The sequence below is a fragment of the Alosa pseudoharengus genome, unplaced genomic scaffold (assembly GCF_046254945.1).
Source record: "Alosa pseudoharengus isolate Yale_2024_CS ecotype anadromous, Long Island Sound unplaced genomic scaffold, YU_APseudo_1.1 YU_APseudo_1.1_scf_11, whole genome shotgun sequence".
In the NCBI taxonomy this organism is placed as follows: domain Eukaryota; kingdom Metazoa; phylum Chordata; class Actinopteri; order Clupeiformes; family Clupeidae; genus Alosa; species Alosa pseudoharengus.
In genome coordinates this window covers 3,513,549-3,532,785 of record NW_027468576.1, presented here as the reverse complement: position 1 = coordinate 3,532,785, position 19,237 = coordinate 3,513,549, and the positions used below count along the sequence as shown (strand labels likewise).

Here is a 19,237-nt window from a genome sequence, read left to right as displayed (position 1 = left end):
CTGACCTGAGGCTGCGCAGCGCTGAAGGCAATATGTAAAAGTGTTGAAGGCGGGACAGACAGACGTAAGAAAATGGACCTTGCAAAATGCAAACATGCGTGTAATCAAACAACTGCATATAGGCCTATGCCATGTAAAAACGTGACATTATTGCGAATTAAATTTAGTTTAGTTTGCATGCATTTTTTTTTAAACTCATGTCGTAGGCTACGGCCCGGTTAGGAATGTCCTGCGGCCCGGTACCGGGCCGCAGCCCGGTGGTTGGGGACCGCTGCTTTAAGATCTTAAGATTAAGAATCTGTTTAAGAAATACTACCTTCATGTAAGTAATTATGTCCTGCAGCGCAAGACCAAATGTGTCCAAACTAGCTTATTTTTAATGCTTCATTCGCATATTAATAGTGATGACGTTATTAGAGACAGATTTCCCTGTATTCACCTGTTGTATTTCCCTTTAAGTGCAGTAAATTACCCTGTTTATCTAACATGGTAAAAAGCCTAGTGATGTTTGAGAACATTCATTTTCTTTACTGAAGGAGTGAGGCAGTGAGCTAAAGTTTTTGCTAACTTAGACTAACTACATTGTATGCTAGCTCATGCATTTAGCCTACTGTAAAGTTTTTGTCGACGACACCTCAATAACACACCGTTGGGACACTTGAGACACTCTCTTCGCTTCGTTTATCACAATTTCTACACTGGTGATCCGGACGTTTATCTACTGGACGCATTCCAGAGACATACCGAACGACTATGACGAACACTGTTTCTTTGAAACTTCCAGAGTTCTGGGAGTTGTTGGCTTCGGCTTGGTTTGCACAGATCGAGGCGCAGTTTGCTTCGCGTGAAATCACCGCTCACACCACCAAATACTACTATGTTGATTTACAAAGAGCAGCTGTATGTCCGAGAAGATTTCAAGGAACTTTTTTCTGTCCTATATGAGCTTGGAATACAAATTTTCATCAGTGGTCCACTCCCAGCCGAGGGAAGCTTTGTTTTTACAAGACTTTTCAGTTGAAACACCTGGCTCGCAAAAACATGTTTTTCAGTTGGAATGAACTTTATTGGCAATTTTAACTCATTGAGTGCCAAAAACGTAATATTATGTTTTGTCTTCCCATGCGTTGAGTGCCAAAAACTTAATATTACGTTTTTTGCTTTTTTTATTACGAAACTAGACACTCTAACACACCTTATATGTGATTTTGGGAACTCTGTGATTAATGGAAATGAAATATCTGACGATCGAAAACTCACAACGCACAATCTGGACATTTTATCTGGACATTTTATCATAACTCGGTTGCCGCTTTGGGTCGAATCAGTGACGCATGCACGTCAGGTCAAAACCAGGCCATTTTCGTGGGTCTATCACTAGGTGGCAGTCTCGCCAGGTCTCGCTGATCACTTCCCGGAAAGTTTACACAAGTAAGTAACAGGCAACACTTCATATTTCATGAAAGACGTTACTGTATATCTCCATTTCTAGAAAAAAAAACAGCGATTTTGATGAAAACTAGCCACTGTTTAGCTTGGGATTTCTCAGGAACAGAGGCGTGTAGAAATACACAGTTTGCACCCACCGAGAGCTTGAAGTCTCACCTTTTAAACGAGCCATTGTATGTGTTCATAGCTATAACACAGAATATGCTGTGGCTGTACAAAAATCATCAACAATGGTCTAGATTGCTGGCACTCTAGGACAAAGCTCCCGAAAACAGCTTGGACTTGGAGTTAACCTTTTCTGGAATCACAGACAATATTTCAGACCAAGTAGCACAAAACTCAGTTGGATTGGAGCCAAAATCTTAACTGAAAACTATCGCCTCTCTCTGCACCACCCAGCATTTTTTCTGCCAACCTTGAGCCAACCCTCTGATAAACGCTCAGTAGCCGTACAGACGGACCAAGACATCAACAACTCGGCTAAACCAAAACACTCTGCGCAAGCTGAAACAGAGTCATGCCGTACCCCCCCTGCTGTAGGGCCCACTGACAATCACCCGGTAGACCCCACTGAAATAAAGACCTAGGAGGAACATAAACAGCCCACTCAACAATGCCCAACCACATCTACTGGAACAAATGAGCATGAGGAGATAAACTATGTTGGAGTGCTGCAGAAATCTATATCACCTACCAAGGCTGCAGATACGCAGTATAAGTAAGTATAAGTATAAGTATACTCTTTTGATCCCGTGAGGGAAATTTGGTCTCAATCCGTGAATTAGTGAAACTCTCAGCAGGTGAAGCACACACTAATCCCGACGCAGTGAGCTGCCTGCTACAGAGGCGCTCGGGGAGCAGTGAGGTTCCTACTGGTCGGGGTTCAAACCGGCAAGTCCAAAGCCCTAACCAGTAGGCCACGGCTGCCCCAGGAAAAAAGAATTATGCTGACATACCAGTGTCTGGTAGCAACATGGACACTGCTGGAGCTACTGTGGAAAGTGAACCACCTAGGCAGTCAAATGGAGACTGTGAACATGTGGGAGCTACTCTCCACCCCAGCATATGTCACTCCCTGCAAGTATGCAGAGACCAATGCCAATAAGCAGGCAGCTTTTTAGCAGCCCAATACCATCACCCCTGCAGATCCCCTGCAAACAGGCAGGCTGTGATATATCAGCCCTTCAACTGTGTTCCCAACCTTTACAGCACCTCCCCCTCCCCATTCAGAAGAATCTTTTCAGCAGTCATATTCTCAGCCGGCACGTAACATGGAATGTACAGTGGACAATACTGACAACAACAACAGGGATCAATTATTGTTTTATTATTATATTATTGTGGTCCGTGCAATAGAAATGGTACTGACAGTAGTTTGGAGAACATGCCGGGACCCAGTAGGCCCATGACATTCTCTATTCCTGTATGGATTAGCAATAGAACCAGAACACCAGTCAAATCTCCTACCTGTACCACAACAACCACAAAATTCCCCCGCAGCTCATATTACACTTAGAGTAAAACTAGCACTTCTGTTCCAGAACATAAAAAAATGTAAAGTTTCTGGGTTTTGTTTTCATTCCGTAAACCGGTTCAAAGCCTTGCATAAGAAACTACAAATTTGACTTGCATCTGATGTCGCAATACATCATACTTTCAATAAATCATGCAACATATTCCAGTGTGTCCCACAGAATTGGATTCAATTTGTGGCGGTAGCTGACTTTGACAACGGGGGGGGGGAGACTTAACTTAGTTTAGTCTCTTCAATGTAGCCTACTATGTTGTGATAAGACCTTAGCATGCAAATAGCATGCGTGCGACAGAGGGAAAGTTCTTTGGTGTTGCTTTAACATAGAAGTATAAGTATTAAGTATATATACTTTTTTGATCCCGTGAGGGAAATTTGGTCTCTGCATTTAACCCAATCGGTGAATTAGTGAAACATAAACAGCACACAGTGAACACACAGTGAGGTGAAGCACACACTAATCCCGGCGCAGTGAGCTGCCTGCTTCAACGGCGGCGCTTGGGGAGCAGTGAGGGGTTAGGTGCCTTGCTCAAGGGCACTTCAGCCGCGGCCCACTGGTCGGGGCTCGAACCGGCAACCCTCTGGTTACAAGTCCAGAGTGCAAACCAGTGGGCCACGGCTGCCCCAAGAGATAGGGGCAAGGGTCTGCAGTTGTCTGCCTGCTCTTGTTTATTTCAGAATTTCAAATGGAAATTGCATTACATGTTCTTTCTCTGCAAGGCCACTTCGCAATTAACAGAGGTTGCAATCTGCCATTTGTAACTGCAAATGCTTCTTTGACACATCAGGGAACATTGAGTGAAGTGAAGGCGATGGTAGCTTAGTGGCTAAGGAGCTGGGCTAGCATGCGGCATATGGCATATGTAAATCGCTTTGGATAAAAGCGTCTGCTAAATGAGTAAAATGTGATCTTGAGTAATATAAATACATGTATTTTATATAAAGAGAAGAGCTTACATACAAATAATTATCATTCTCTTTTGCCTTGGCATTTGTATGCATTTTATATGTGTCTGTTTGTCTCTGCAGGTGATGATGCCTTCAGATGGTGGTGAAAGAGTTGACGTTGTGACCTTAACAATAGGTTGGCTGAAACGAATTTGTCAACTACTAGGTGTGAAGTCAGAGCATGTACACGAGGGCGAGCTTACTGCCTTTCTTTCTTTTGGCATTGCTTATCCTCAGAACTTCCTACCTGTGATTGACACATACAGCGTTAAAAGGTACTTTTTATTCTTATAACTGAATAGGATGTAATTATCATGAAATCAGGTAGTGCTTAGCGTCCACTAAAATTAGGAAATTAGCCATCTTGTAAATGGGATGCAGAAAAATATGCATTGATGACACATTTTTTATTTTCCCAGAAGAAAGTTTTGCTGTCTTGTGTAAATCAGATCTTATTTGGAGATTGTTGAATTCTTACCTGTTTCTCCTAAACCCCCTGTAAGAGAAATAAGGAGGAACAGGTTAGATCCAGGATCAGTGGAATGAGAACAAATCTCATTGTGTCACATGAGTATTTTAAGATCTTAAGGAGAAACTATGCAGTATTGGCAATTTCCTCACTGTTTTCTCGGTTTTTGCTTCTTTTTCGCTGGCTGTCATGACGAATGTCTGAGCGACTCCATCGCTACCTTGTTCTAGCCGGTGCCTGGCGTGTATGTATATTTAAATGCAGTAAAGCAGTTGTTACACTCGTTATACTTCCTGACACTGAGGCCGCCGGCCCGCCGGCACAAAGTTGCAAGGGTGGTTTTTAAGCTCACAGGCGCTATGGGGAAGCGAGGCGGCCACCATTCAACCCGAAAAAAGTCATATAACCATTCCAATGACTCCGAAGCTGTTAAGTGAAGGTAAATTAAGTTTAAAAAAAACCTGCATATTAAGCTAAAAGACCTGCATAGAAGAGACAAGAAGACAATTGGCAAAATTGTATGTATGGGATTGTGGATGACGGTGTCCGGGTATCAGAAGTTAATGCATGTTCAGGGTGGTAATGCAGCCACGCCACGGAGTGACTGTTATACCTAGAAATGCATTAACTTCTAATACCAGAACGCTGTAGAGTCTATTATCCCGCTTATATCCCTGTTGCCACACTTGTGTTGTGTTAATTTGCTGTCATAACTTCCACCAGCTAAAACTGTCTTCGTATGGAACTACTTCTTTCCACCACACATCAATTTACAGGACAAGCTGTCATTACTAGTTCTATTACTGGATGCTAAACCCCAGTCATTAGTTCCCTCTCTCTCTTTGCCAAGCTAGCATATCCCAGGATTCTGTTGAGTCTTAGCTTTTTATTTTCACTGTTTTACTTACTCCAAATACAGTGTAATAAAGCTAAAAGCCATCTCAGTCATATACTGCAAAAACTGCTTATCTAACAAAATCTAAAACTTATATCAAGATAAAAAAAACTAGTTGGTATTTTTTCCAGTATAAAGAGACTTACCTAGCGTTTTCTCGTGAAATCATTTGACTTAAAATAAGTCAAACTTTTCTTAAATTAAGACATCTTATCCTGAAAACAAGCAAATTTGTCTGACAGTGCGTTGAGTAAATTTGTCTTGATAAGACTCCTTAAAATAAGTCAATCTTCTTAAATTAAGTTACAATGATCTTTCGAGAGCGTTAGGTAAGTCTTTTCATACTAAAAACAATACCAAATAGATTTTTTTATCTTAATATAAGATTATTAACACTTGGTTAGATTTTTTGCAGTGTATATCTGTCTGATATGTCTGTCAGATTGCTAATTTGATGATCTGTTGTAATGTGACAGTTCATTTAAACTTCACAAGTTTGGCAAATTGATATACAGGCATAATGCAGCCAAAAACTGGAACTGCTTCTTAGGTGTGAGTTAATTGACGTTGTAGCGCAGTGTTTCTCAAACTTTTTCAGACCAAGGACCACTTAACCAATAAGAGAAAAATCACGGACCGCCTAGTTAAAAAATAAATCAGTAGACCTACTCCAACAGTATATTACACAACAGGCCTACTCACTGAACCACCTTGCTTATTGTCTTTGCACCTTGCTTATTGTGTCAGAGGATTCATATGATGTAAACTGCCGTAGCTTACAGATGCAGTGTTGCAGAACTGTTTGGATTTATATAAGTTGGTTCAATATTGCAAACAACTGATCTATATTTTATTTTACCACGTCTGCTAGGGGACCACTTGGGATAGCATGCGGACCACCAGTGGTCCCCGGACCACACTTTGAGAAACACTGTTCTAGAGCTTATTACAATAGGAAATTCAACCGAGCAGTGGTATAAGTAAGAGATAACTGCCGGGATAACAAAGGAGTTTCTTCCGCCTAGTCCATTAATTCTGTATAATGGACACATCGAAGGCTTTATCCTGTTTATCACCCAGCTGCCACTATAGGTAAAAGTCATGCCTTTATGCAAAGGAAACAAGCAGTTCAGTTTAAAAATACTAAGCCGACTTAGTTTGTTGTCCTTTGGTCCTGACAATTATAAGGGTTGGCTTATTTACAGTTGACTCCATTGCTGCGCAACCTGCTTCCAGGCTCAACCATCTTTTTCACTCTACAGCCAATCAGAAAAGAGTTCTCTCTGGGTGATAAATTAATGTTAATGTCTAGGAGAAATAAGTGTGTGTGTGTGTGTGTGTGGGGGGGGGGGTGAATAAAGGTGCTTTTCAGGGCAGGAAGGAAAAAAGGAAAGAAACCTTGAGAAGACCCTTTCTTGTATGACAGGATAGGTACAGACAGTAAGCCTATAAAGATTTTCTGACCGCTGCACAGAGAAGCGGCTGTCTTATAGGTTTAGTCAGATTTTTTTTTTTCAACCCATTCCATAACCACTCATTTCATGTATAGCGCCACCTAGTTAAAAACGAAAAAGTAAAAATGAGGTGTTGTAATTGCAGGTATCTGTGACCTAACATGGTTAAAACTGTACGAAATTGGAAGTGTAGGATCATTATGACACCTTCTGAATGCATGCCAAGTTTTGTGGACTTTCGTTCATGGGGGGCCATACAATAAATTAATTTATGTGTACATTTAGTGACCGTACACCAACAGAGTTTTCTGTGAATATCTTGAGAACCATAGGGCCTAGGATGACCAATTTTTTGCGTACTGTATATTTGCCTCCAGGGGTCATGTTAACCAATTCCATATGCACACATGTGCATAAACAGATATTCACACACACACATACATTCACAGTAATCATACCTATGACACATACACACACAGTAGACATATGTATGCATGCATGCACATGCACACACACACAGGCACACCCACAAGCACACACGCATACACACACACACACACACAGACACACACATAAACACGTACACGCACACATGCACACAATTCAAGAATTTCTCAGAATTATGAACAGGCAAGATGGGGGTGGGGTTGTATAACATGTATTTTACATGTGAAATCTATGAACTAATCATGTTTTGGTACTTGACTTCTTGTCGTTGTCTAGCAGATACCAGTGAGAATTTAGTGTGCATAATTGCAATTCAGTGAGACAGTTAGAATCATATATGCCTTTCACCTTTTGTTTTTAGCCAGCAGCCAGACCAGCAGATACCCTGACTTTGCTGAATTACTGAAGCTAAGCAGGCTTAGTTAGTACTTGGATAAGAAACCTCCTTGGAAGAGTAGGTTCCTGCTGGAAGTGGTGTTGGTGGCTGGTCAGTAGGTGGCACTCTTCCCCGTGGCCAAAAGCCACCAAACAAATATCAATCCCAATGTCCTATGCAGTGACAGGGACACTGTACTGCAGGAGATGTTTTCCTTTGCATGAATGTTAAATTAAGGTCCTGACTCACCATGGTTGTTAAAGATCCCATGGCACTTATCGCAAAGAGTAGGTGGTTCCCTGATTTGCTTTATTTATGTACACATACATAAAGATACACACACATGCACACACACATAAAAACACACACACACACAAAGACACGTAAACACACACACTTACTACACATACACACATACACATGCACCCATACAAACACACCTACATACACAAACACAAGCACGCACACACACACACACACACACACACACACACACACACACACACACAAAAACACACAAAACACATATACACAAAAAAACAACCACACACTCTGCACACACTCAATTACAAACACACAAAAAAGGAACAAAGTAGGAAATGAACACAATTTGACAAGCGTGACTTATTTTTGTGGAAAAAATATGCTGGACTGGTCGGCGGTCATATTTTGTACCGCTCTGCGGTACATCTAGTTATTACAAGGATAAGCAATAGGGAGATTAGCCTGTCAGTGTTGACAGTTGAATTGTGTTGTTACCATATTCAAGTAGTGGTTACTGTCTGTCTATATTGCAATGCTGGTCATGTTAGAATTATTCCACACAAGCTGAGTCAAACTATATAAGTTCAATTTTTTGGTTGCAGCAGTGGTCTCCCATGTTTTTGTGCTGTGGCACTGACTCTGTGTGAGTTGGGGTATCAGCCAGTGGGTGTGCGGCTGGACAGTGGTGACCTCTGCAAGTTATCAGTGGAAGTACGATCGGTCTTCCTTCAGTGCTGCAATCAGTGAGTACCTGTCTTTTTATAAAATGTATAGTTTTGCTAGAAACACTTTGGTAACAGATTGGAAATAATTAGGTAGTTCCATGGTAATAATTTCATGCCTGACAATGCTGACAAATAATCACCCACAAAAAATTCCATTTGTCAAACCATTTTCAAAAAACATTGTGAGGAAGTGGCCCCTTATGAGTTTGTGGCAAATATCTAATCACGCAAAGGTCCGAACATAAAAGCTGATTCCCATAATCAGTACCATGATCTTTGGACTCAGGTTTGCCATAGTGAGTCTTGTGTCTAACTTGGCCAGGTAACCAAGCTACATCACCAAGCTACACCTAGCTGATATAAACCTGTAAGTTCCTAATGCCAAGTTTATGTTCTAGTGATGAAATAAAAATAAACCCCTCTATTTAGGCTCTATTTAAGCAATCTAAAACGTTTGTTTTTAAAATGTTTTAAATTAAAATGGTCTAAAGCATGAATTGCTTTTTTTATTGATAAGACAAATTTGAACATGAAATTGAACTGTTATATTCAATTTACTATCAATATCTCATTGCTCTTACAAATAATACATTTAAATGTTAAAACAGCTTGCCATGCATGCACACACAATGGTAAGCTCTGCTTTCAAGTTTACCCAGTGTAGGCGGTTTGCCAAGGTATGTTAAAACCGCTTGCCATAGAACATGGACAACTGCATTTGCAAGCAAGCTAATCTAACAGGGACTCTACTTTCCAGTTAATTCAGTGTGTTCCCAAATGCTTCAAGAAATTTCATGTCTTAACCCATAACACACAATAGTTTTGAACATGTCAGGCTACATGTTGGTGTTGAAGTGTTTAGATTCCCAGCGCTAGCCTAGTCATTTTAACAGCAACTATGGCTATGCGCTAACACCAGTCAGCTGAGTTTAATTAGCGATAACGTAGGCTACGGAGATGGTTTCGTAGCCTCTTTGACAGCTCAGTGACATCAGGTATGTAACCTACATATTTATGTTTTTGCCAGCTAACTTTTAACATGATCTTCATATTCATTGTGATGCTATATGGGCCTCATGTACATGAAATAATAATATCATGCCATTATGTTGTTTAGATCTTTAGAACACACCGTGAAATAAAGTTTTCACCTTACAACTTTGCTGATAACATTTCAAATAAATGCCAGTTAGCGCATTAGCAAGGACATTGTGTAAGGTATTAGGCTGCTTTAGGTTAGGCTGCTGTTGATGTTTCACAGCCTTTTGCTTGTGTGTAGTTAGGCCCACTGCTAGATTTTGACAGGAGCTCGCGATATTGCTTTAAAGTAAGCTACTTGGGCTCACGCAAGCTGTCAAACACTATCCACTCGCCTATGTGGTGCACGTGCACCCCTCTGGTTTATACATCCACTTATGTTAGCTAACTGTATCTGGATTTGTTGCTATCAGAGCAAGACATTAGAGATGGCGCATGACATGCAGTGATGCCTTGTATAAAATAAATAAATAAATAAAACGCTATTTAAGCACCGAAATGAGGCACCGAAATCCACATTGTTATTCGATGCAGTTACTACCGTTTGTGTCGGCACCGGTGCAATATTAGAACCGTGTTTCGGTGCCCAACCCTACATTTAGGTTAGAATTAGGTTAGAATTTTTGTTGCTAGGCGCATTATTCAAAATGGTTGTTTTAATGATTCTTAGTGTGTGTTTTGGGCGTAACATCATTTAAACCAATGAGAGTGACATCTGGCAATCCCTTTAAGAGCAAGCAGCGCACCATCAAACAGCGCTCTCAATATTTTGACAGTCAGCGCATCTGAAGGAATCTGCTTGCATGCAAGACCTGGTAGGCTAGGCCAGTGTTTCTCAACCGGGGTGCATCTGGCATCCTTAGGTGTGCCGCAGAAACGTAGCTGACACTAGGCTAATAAAATAAAATTGAAATAAATTGATGCATAATTTTGGATTCTTTCTTTCTAACTTTATCAGACAGTTAAGTAAATGGAGGACACATCAGAGAAAATAGTTATCAGATTAAATAAAATCAGATTAATTTTTCTAACACCGAAGCTGCAATCAGTGTTTGGAACGTAGTGATTTCGGATGAGTTGTCATAGCATTGTGTCGTGGTTAATTAGCCAGCACATGTTTTTGAAAGAAAAAGCTCCAGAGTCTGATACATCTGAATCTGAATCCTCAACATCATCCTCTTCATCCTGTGGTCATTCAGTGAAGGAGGTAGAGACCTCTAACCTGACTCCGCCAGATGGATTTGCTCCGCATATCCATCTGGGAACTTTTCATTGAAGAACTTTTGGGAAGGGGCGGACATACTGGTTAGCTGATTGGATAAACCATCTGTCTATCACCACCTTTGTTGGTTATCGACGGGCCAAATCAACCAATTAGATGAACAAAGTATTCTTCTAATGCCGTTTAACATACAATTAAGTTAGGTAACGTGACAAACGTTAAGATGTTTTAACTTACCATTTATGAACCTAATCAACGACAATTCCCATCAAGTTTTCACGGTAGGCCCTACACTTCTGAAGATAGTATATTCCTCCATTATGAACTGGAATCAGCCGTGGAGGATGTCTGTGTCGTTCATTCCTCCCAGCTGCATGGCTGAGACTCATAGCTTCACAGTTTACCCAGGAATACTTTCTAATTTGAATAAAACTTGCGCGATAGCTATGCTCATCTCTGTGGATGCCGTCATGTTGTTCGTTGCGTCACACCTCAACCCGCCTCAAAGCCAACGCTGATTGGACGTTCGTTTGGTGAACTGCTCCAAATTTTCTTTAACGGAAAGTATCCAGACTGATCTGCGAGTGAAACCCTGAAGCTCGCGAGATCAGGATGGTCTCACGAGGCTAAGAGACCTCCAGCAAGACTAAGAAACGACAGTATGATGACAATCAACTCACGTTCGGATTCATCTTCTAAGGGTAGATAGTTATAACACATTACAAGCACATGAGTAAAAAAGTATCCCATGGCCAATTACATATATTCAGCTCTAAAGTTAGACCCTAAATAGCGATTTGTCCATAAAAACGCCAACGTCATTACCTTTTTGGAAGGACAGCATGAAATGTAAACAGATTTTTCTTTTTCTTGCGTATGCCACATTGTGAACAACTTACAAGTGTTAGATCCAACTTTTCTCTTTTACCATCCCCTTGGGACATGTCTGAAGTTAGAAATAATGAAATGAAAAGAGAACTCAACTAAAGGAGCCAAAATGTTCAACTTTATTACCCTTCTGCAAGGATAACATGGGGTGTAAACCCATTGTTTTTGGCAATTTGATGTCACCCTGTAGACAACTTAAAAGCATTAGATCTGTCTTCTGTTTTATCATCCCCTTAGAAAGTTGATAAAAAAAAGCTTTGTCAGGTGTGTCAAATGCTACAGAATGAAAACAATATAGATAAGATACTGAGGGAGAACATTAGGATATATATGACCCCATATGACCATGACCTTTGGCCCAAAGACAAGACCTTGAATACCTAATAGCTGATGTTCATTCTCACTATTAAGGTTTTGCACCTACGTCATAATGTCATGTGACCGTTTGTTTACAACTAGAGTGGTAGGCAAGAATGGTAGGCAAGCCTACAACAGTCGGGTTGCATAGGCTACACATAGTTACAAATAGCTTCAAAATTGAAATTTTAATATCAAATATTGACCGGGATGCCAACCACTTGTTTAGGCCCTAACAGTTGGTTTTACAATAAGAAGCAAAAAGGCGACGAACGACCGTTTAGCCAACCTATCCTCGTGGTTGTGGAGGATGATCGTTAGCAGCTGTGAAGTCTTTTATTCTCAAGATGGCCTAATGGTGTAGCCTACTGTCTACGAAGACGTAGGCTAAAATACAACTATCTACAGTCATCCAAAAATGAATTGGCAGAGATAGGCTATGAAGGGAAAAAGTGCAGCATTTTAAACATGGCAAGATTATTTTTACCGGAACAGTTTGTTCTAATTTGTCTCGTGAAATTCGTGCTTGTGGACATCAATCACCTATCTTCTGTCCTTCTATTTGAAGTTATCATGAGTGTCATTTGATTATATAATCACAAAATAAATGCCCAGCTCTTTAGAGAACATCTCCTCTCATAGCAACACTTACAACAAGTCTTGCTGATCCTAGCACTCACCAGCCGTCTTAAACTGACACGTAACTGTTAAAAACAGCACTCACTGATGCACTTATTCTTACTGTACTCTAATGTTTTTTAAATTGTCCTAATATTGTTGAGAATTGCTCTAAACTTAAACTGTTTACCATGTTGTTAGTCACTTTGGCTAAAAATGCGTCAGCCAAATGTAATGTAATGTAATGTAATGTAATGTAAATGAAAACAGAATAGGCTTATGTGCTATAGCCTACAGCTCAGTTAGGCTAACTCCCGTATGTCAAAATAAACTGATTTTTGAGCTGAACTTAACACCGCAACCTCAAACACCACTGTTGAACCTAGGCTACTGCTTCAGTCATGTAAGAAATAAGCAGTTTATGAATGATCTTTACCCGTTTAATCAAGTCCACATGACTAAAATAACAGCATATGGGCTGAGCTAGCATAACAGCCTAATATAGCCGATGCTGCAATGAACTAGTAAAAAAGTTTCATACAATTAATTAACTTTTATCACTCACATTCTGAGTTTTTCTGGGTGGTTATATATCCATGCAGATCGTCTCCGAATGAGTCATCGCTGTTATATGTTATAATATGTTACAGGATTCATGACTTTAACGACATTAATGTTACATGACTGACGCTGGCTATGTAGTAGGCTACCGTTTTAACGTCTGCTGAGTCTACTGCCTACCAAAACCTGTCGCTGTTCAGTTCAAGTTAAATTATCAAATATTGTTTGATTTTGTGTCAACTTTCAGAGGGAAGACATGTTCCTTTCTGGCCAAATTTCACAGCTTCTAAGAAAGTCTATCGTCTTCGTGTAAACAGAGTTTTGAACAGAGAAAAAAAGTTAGGCTACCATAGGCTGCAGGTTCTCCCATAACGTTATCGATACAGATCAATGCACCAAATCAGGGCGATTTTAGCGAAATAACGTTCCTGTGACAGGCTATCAAATATTGAACAATGGGATAACGTTTCATCATCACCTTTATTGATGCCTGAAATGTTGACATTGCTGAAATACAGAGATGTAGCCTACTGAGAGGCAGCTGCAGACAACGATGTTTAATGGGTTCAACTTGTCCCTTGCCTACCAGGTGGATGTAAACAAAGCTATAGAACCTAGAATATGTCACATGAAAAACGTTAATAGGACAGTACTAAAACCATTTTTGCTTTGTTACAGTTGATTCCACTGTTTGTTGCCTGCTTGTTGCTAGTTCAATTGTCGTTTACATTGATATGGACGGCAGAAATGGGGACTCGAGTCTGAGACTCTGACTTGAGTCGCACTTAATGCTCTCCTTACTCTGAAAGACTTTGCAGATTTTTGAAAGACTACAGTCTCAGACCCTCTCACAAGACAAGTCCTAGACTTTTTAAGTCACAGACTACGATTTTGCAACGACTAGGGATCTTGCAGACTTGCAGGGTCACTGATTACAAGGCTGCAGCTAGATTCCTTTAAATTATTTTCCATTGTGCATATCAACAGGAACTCCAACGATAGCTAACTCATATCAAAGTCATATTTTCGTGTTTCAGCAGCACTGTTTCATGTGTGACATCCCTAACCGATATACAGTTGTTCTATTACGTGGGATAGCTGACTAATAATTTATAAGAAACGAAATATCAAATAATCATATACATACTACAAACTACACCTGTTACCTACTTTGCCCCTTCCTGTTTGTTAAAGAGAGGTCACTATTGGTTTGTATATTGGTCACGTCACTATTTGCATGAGCCACAACTAAAAGACTTGCGGTAATATCAAACATGACTAGAAAAAGACTGACTCGGACTGACTTAAAACCACTAAGATTGGCACCTTACACTAAACAATCTAGTTGACGGGAGTGCTCCACGACTCCAGTACAACTCCCATGATTTCTGTCCGACCTTTGAAATTTAGACACCGGCTGTGAAATTGCGCGAAAATCGTACAGGCATGAGTTGGACACTTTGTTCAAATTCTCAAAGGTCTTATCCAGAAGATTGTGTCTTAAAATCCATAGAATTGTGCAGAAATACCCATAGGCGGAGTTTCACATTCGAGCCAGGGGGGGCAAAAAAAAAACAAAAAAAACAGCTGAGACGAAAAGTAGGCCTATGTCTCACAATAACACGCACCGCGTAAGAAATGAAGGCCTAGCTGACTTGAATACAAGCCTGCCCCAAAATAAAGGTGTTGTGCTTTGTGCATCACTTACAAGGAGACTTTGTGCACATCCCAGGTGCTGAACAAAAAAAGTCAAGTTTTTTTATGAAAAAAGTTTGCACACTCCTTGGTACGATAACGTTTGATTTGTTCTATCCCTGTAAATCTCAAGGTTGAGAGTGGGTGTCCTGATTGGTTAAAGTGAACCGCCAGAGAACTCTTTTCATTGTTGTTTCTTATGTTCACTTATTGTTATCATGTGAAATTGTCTTGTGCACAACGTCCACAAGGATAATATCCGTCTGGAATGTCGCTTACAAAATGTTGTGTTGGTGCTGGTTGACAGTCTGCCTTCACTACATAGTCCCTGATGTTGTGTGGCCTCTTGTAGATAATCCTTGGTGGGGGCCTGGAGGCTTTTTGGGCATGTGGGGTCTGACTGTATTATATGCCAGTATTTTAGCACCACTTTTTAAGTGTGCTTGCAAAGCAGCACACTTATTGTTCTTCTTAAGTTTTATTAAGTGTGCTTGCTGCAAAGCAGCACACTTATTGTTCTTCTTAAGTTTTATTATTATTATTAGAGTGCATGAAAATGCAATCTACTGTTATCCGATTTCTTCTTATTACAGTGCATGAAAATGCACTGTACTGTTCTTCCTAGGCTTCTTCTTATTACAGTGCATGAAAATGCACTGTACTGTTCTTCCTAGGCTTCTTCTTATTATAGTGCATGAAAATGCACTATACTGTTCTTCCTAGGCTTCTTATTACAGTGCATGAAAATGCACTGTACTGTTCTTCCTAGGCTTCTTATTCTTCTTCTTCTAACGCAATTAATGCAGCTTCAACCGCTTAACGTAGAAACTTCATTCAAACTATGTTACGTAGGTCTTACTTAGGACATGGGTGCTTTGTATTTTTCAGCTTTGTAACTTTTATACTTTTTAAACTATTAATTAAAAACTGTTCAAAATTTCCCCATAGACTTAACATATTTTAAATAATTTCCCCATAGACTTAACAAGTCCTCACTACAATATTTCACTGTTAAACAATTTAACCCTTTAAACTACTGAACTTTTATCTGTTCAGCCATTGTAACTGTTACTTGTCATCAACTATGACTCCTACCCACTGTAGCTAGTTAGCTAAGATAGCTAAGTAACTTGGTTAGCATAGTTAGCATGCTACCATGTTAGCATGCTAGTTAGCATGCTAGTTAGCATTTTTAGCAAAACTGTTAAAAACGATTAGCTAAGTTAGCTAAGTCACATGGTTAGCATAGTTAGCATGCTAACATGTTAGCATGCTAGTTAGCATTTTTTGCAAAACTGCTAAAAATGATTAGCTAAGTTAGCTAAGTCATATGGTTAGCATAGTTAGCATGCTAGCATGTTAGCATGCTAGTTAGCATTTTTTAGCAAAACTGCTAAAAATGATTAGCTAAGTTAGCTAAGTCACATGGTTAGCATGCTAGCATGTTAGCATGCTAGTTAGCATTACTGTTAAAAATGATAAGCGAAGTTAGCTAAGTCACATGGTTAACATAATTAGCATGTTAGCATGTTAATTAGCATAGTTATCATAACTAATAAAAATTATTAGCTAGGTTAGCTAAGTCATATGGTTAGCATAGTTAACATTTTAATATTGTTAGCATGCTAGTTAGCATAGTTACTTGGTTACCATTATTATCTTTAACATAGTTAGCATAACTACTAGCAAACATTGGAGCCATTCCAACTGTTAGTTATCGTCAACTATCTGCCTAAATAATTTAACCATTTCAATTATCAACCTATTTAACTGTTCAGTCATTCCAACTATAGTAAACCTTATCTACCAAGCAAATAATTTAACCATATGAACTCATCATATTTTTGCATTTTCATGCACTGTATTTCCTTCAGGAAATGCTTTTCTAGTTCTTCTTATTCTTCTTCTTCTAACGCGTTTAATGCAGCTTCAACCGTTTAACGTAGAAACTTCATTCAAACTTTGTTACGTAGGTCTTACTTAGGACAAGAGTGCTATGTATTTTTTATCTTTGTAACTTTTATACTTTTTAAACTATTAATTAAAAACTATCAAAATTTCCCCATTGACTTAACATTGCCCTTTATGACATCACAGCAATTAGAATCCTGTGGCAGGTGTTTCGGCCAGCTGCATCAACTGCCAGTCTCAGGCTTTAAGCATACAAACTGGCCCTATTAAGACTACACATCCTGTTCAACTGCTTCCTCTGCCAAAAACTGTTTCAAAATAAAAGTCCTCACTACAATATTTCACTGTTAAACAATTTAACCCTTTAAACTACTGAACTTTTTAACTGTTCAGCCATTGTAACTGTTACTTGTCATCAACTATGACTCTTACCCACTGTAGCTAGTTAGCATGGTTAGCATAGTTAGCATGTTAGCATAATAGCATGTTAGCATGCTAGTTAGCATTTTTTTCAAAACTGCTAAAAATGATTAGCTAAGTTAGCTAAGTCACATGGTTAGCATAGTTAGCATGCTAACATGTTAGCATGCTAGTTAGCATTTTTTACAAAACTGCTAAAAATGATTAGCTAAGTTAGCTAAGTCACATGGTTAGCGTAGTTAGCATGCTAGCATGTTAGCATGCTAGTTAGCATTTTTGCAAAACTGCTAAAAATGATTAGCTAAGTTAGCTAAGTCACATGGTTAGCATAGTTAGCATGCTAGCATGTTAGCATGCTAGTTAGCATTTTTTACAAAACTGCTAAAAATGATTAGCTAAGTTAGCTAAGTCTCATGGTTAGCATAGTTAGCATGCTAACACGTTAGCATTCTAGTTAGCATTTTTAGCAAAACTGTTAAAAATGATTAGCTAAGTTAGCTAAGTCACAAGGTTACTCATCATATTTTTGCATTTTCATGCACTGTATTTCCTTCAGGAAATGCTTTTCTAGTTCTTATTCTTCTTCTAACGCGTTTAATGCAGCTTCAACCGTTTAACGTAGAAACTTCATTCAAACTATGTTACGTAGGTCTTACTTATGACATGGGTGCTATGTATTTTTCATTTTTGTAACTTTTATACTTTTTAAACTATTAATTAAAAACTATCAAAATTTCCCCATTGACTTAACATTGCCCTTTATGACATCACAGCAATTAGAATCCTATGGCAGGTGTTCGGGCCACCTGGACCAACTGCCATTCTCAGGCTTTAAGCATACAAACTGGCCCTATTAAGACTACACATCCTGTTCAACTGCTTCCTCTGCCAAAAACTGTTTCAAAATAAAAGTCCTCACTACAATATTTCACTGTTAAACAATTTAACCCTTTAAACTACTGAACTTTTTAACTGTTCAGCCATTGTAACTGTTACTTGTCATCAACTATGACTCTTACCCACTGTAGCTAGTTAGCATGGTTAACATAGTTAGCATGTTAGCATGCTAGCTTGTTAGCATGCTAGTTAGCATTTTTAGCAAAACTGCTAAAATTGATTAGCTAAGTTAGCTAAGTAACATGGTTAGCATAGTTAGCATGCTAGCATGTTAGCATGCTAGTTAGCATTTTTAGCAAAACTGTTAAAAATGATTAGCTAAGTTACCTAAGTAACATGATTAGCATAGTTAGCATGTTAGCATGTTAGTTAGCATTTTTAGCAAAACTGTTAAAAATGATTAGCTAAGTTAGCTAAGTAACATGGTTAGCATAGTTAGCATGCTAACATGCTAGTTAGCATAGTTAGCATAACTACTAAATATTATTAGCTAGGTTAGCTAAGTCACATGGTTAACATAATTAATATTTTAATATTGTTAGCATGCTAGTTAGCATAGTAACTTGGTTAACATTATTATCTTTGATAACATAGTTAGCATAACTGCTAGCAAACATTAGAGCCATTCCAACTGTCAGTTATCGTCAACTATCTACCTAAATAATTTAACCATTTAAACTATCCACCTATTTAACTGTTCAGTCATTCCAACTATATTAAACCTCATCTTCTTAGCAACCAGTATAGTTTGTTTTTACTCTGTATGATATTTTACATCATATTTTTTGCATTTTCATGCACTGTATTTCCTTCAGGAAATGCTTTTCTAGTTATTAGAGTGCATGAAAATGCACTCTACTGTTCTTCCTAGGCTTCTTCTTCTTATTACAGTGCATGAAAATGCACTGTACTGTTCTTCCTAGGCTTCTTATTCTTCTTCTTCTAACGCAATTAATGCAGCTTCAACCGCTTAACGTAGAAACTTCATTCAAACTATGTTACGTAGGTCTTACTTAGGACATGGGTGCTTTGTATTTTTCAGCTTTGTAACTTTTATACTTTTTAAACTATT

The 19,237-nt window shown here is 39.0% G+C and overlaps 1 protein-coding gene across 1 annotated transcript in view; it reads left to right on the top strand.

Moving 5' to 3' along the window:
• The window catches only part of naprt (nicotinate phosphoribosyltransferase), a 100,636-nt gene that overhangs the window by 37,505 nt on the left and 43,894 nt on the right, over positions 1-19,237 (top strand). The window contains exons 6-7 of the mRNA XM_076277780.1: positions 4,010-4,203; positions 8,436-8,576. Of these exons, the coding sequence (XP_076133895.1) occupies positions 4,010-4,203; positions 8,436-8,576 (335 nt within the window). The remainder of the gene's footprint in view (positions 1-4,009; positions 4,204-8,435; positions 8,577-19,237) is intronic.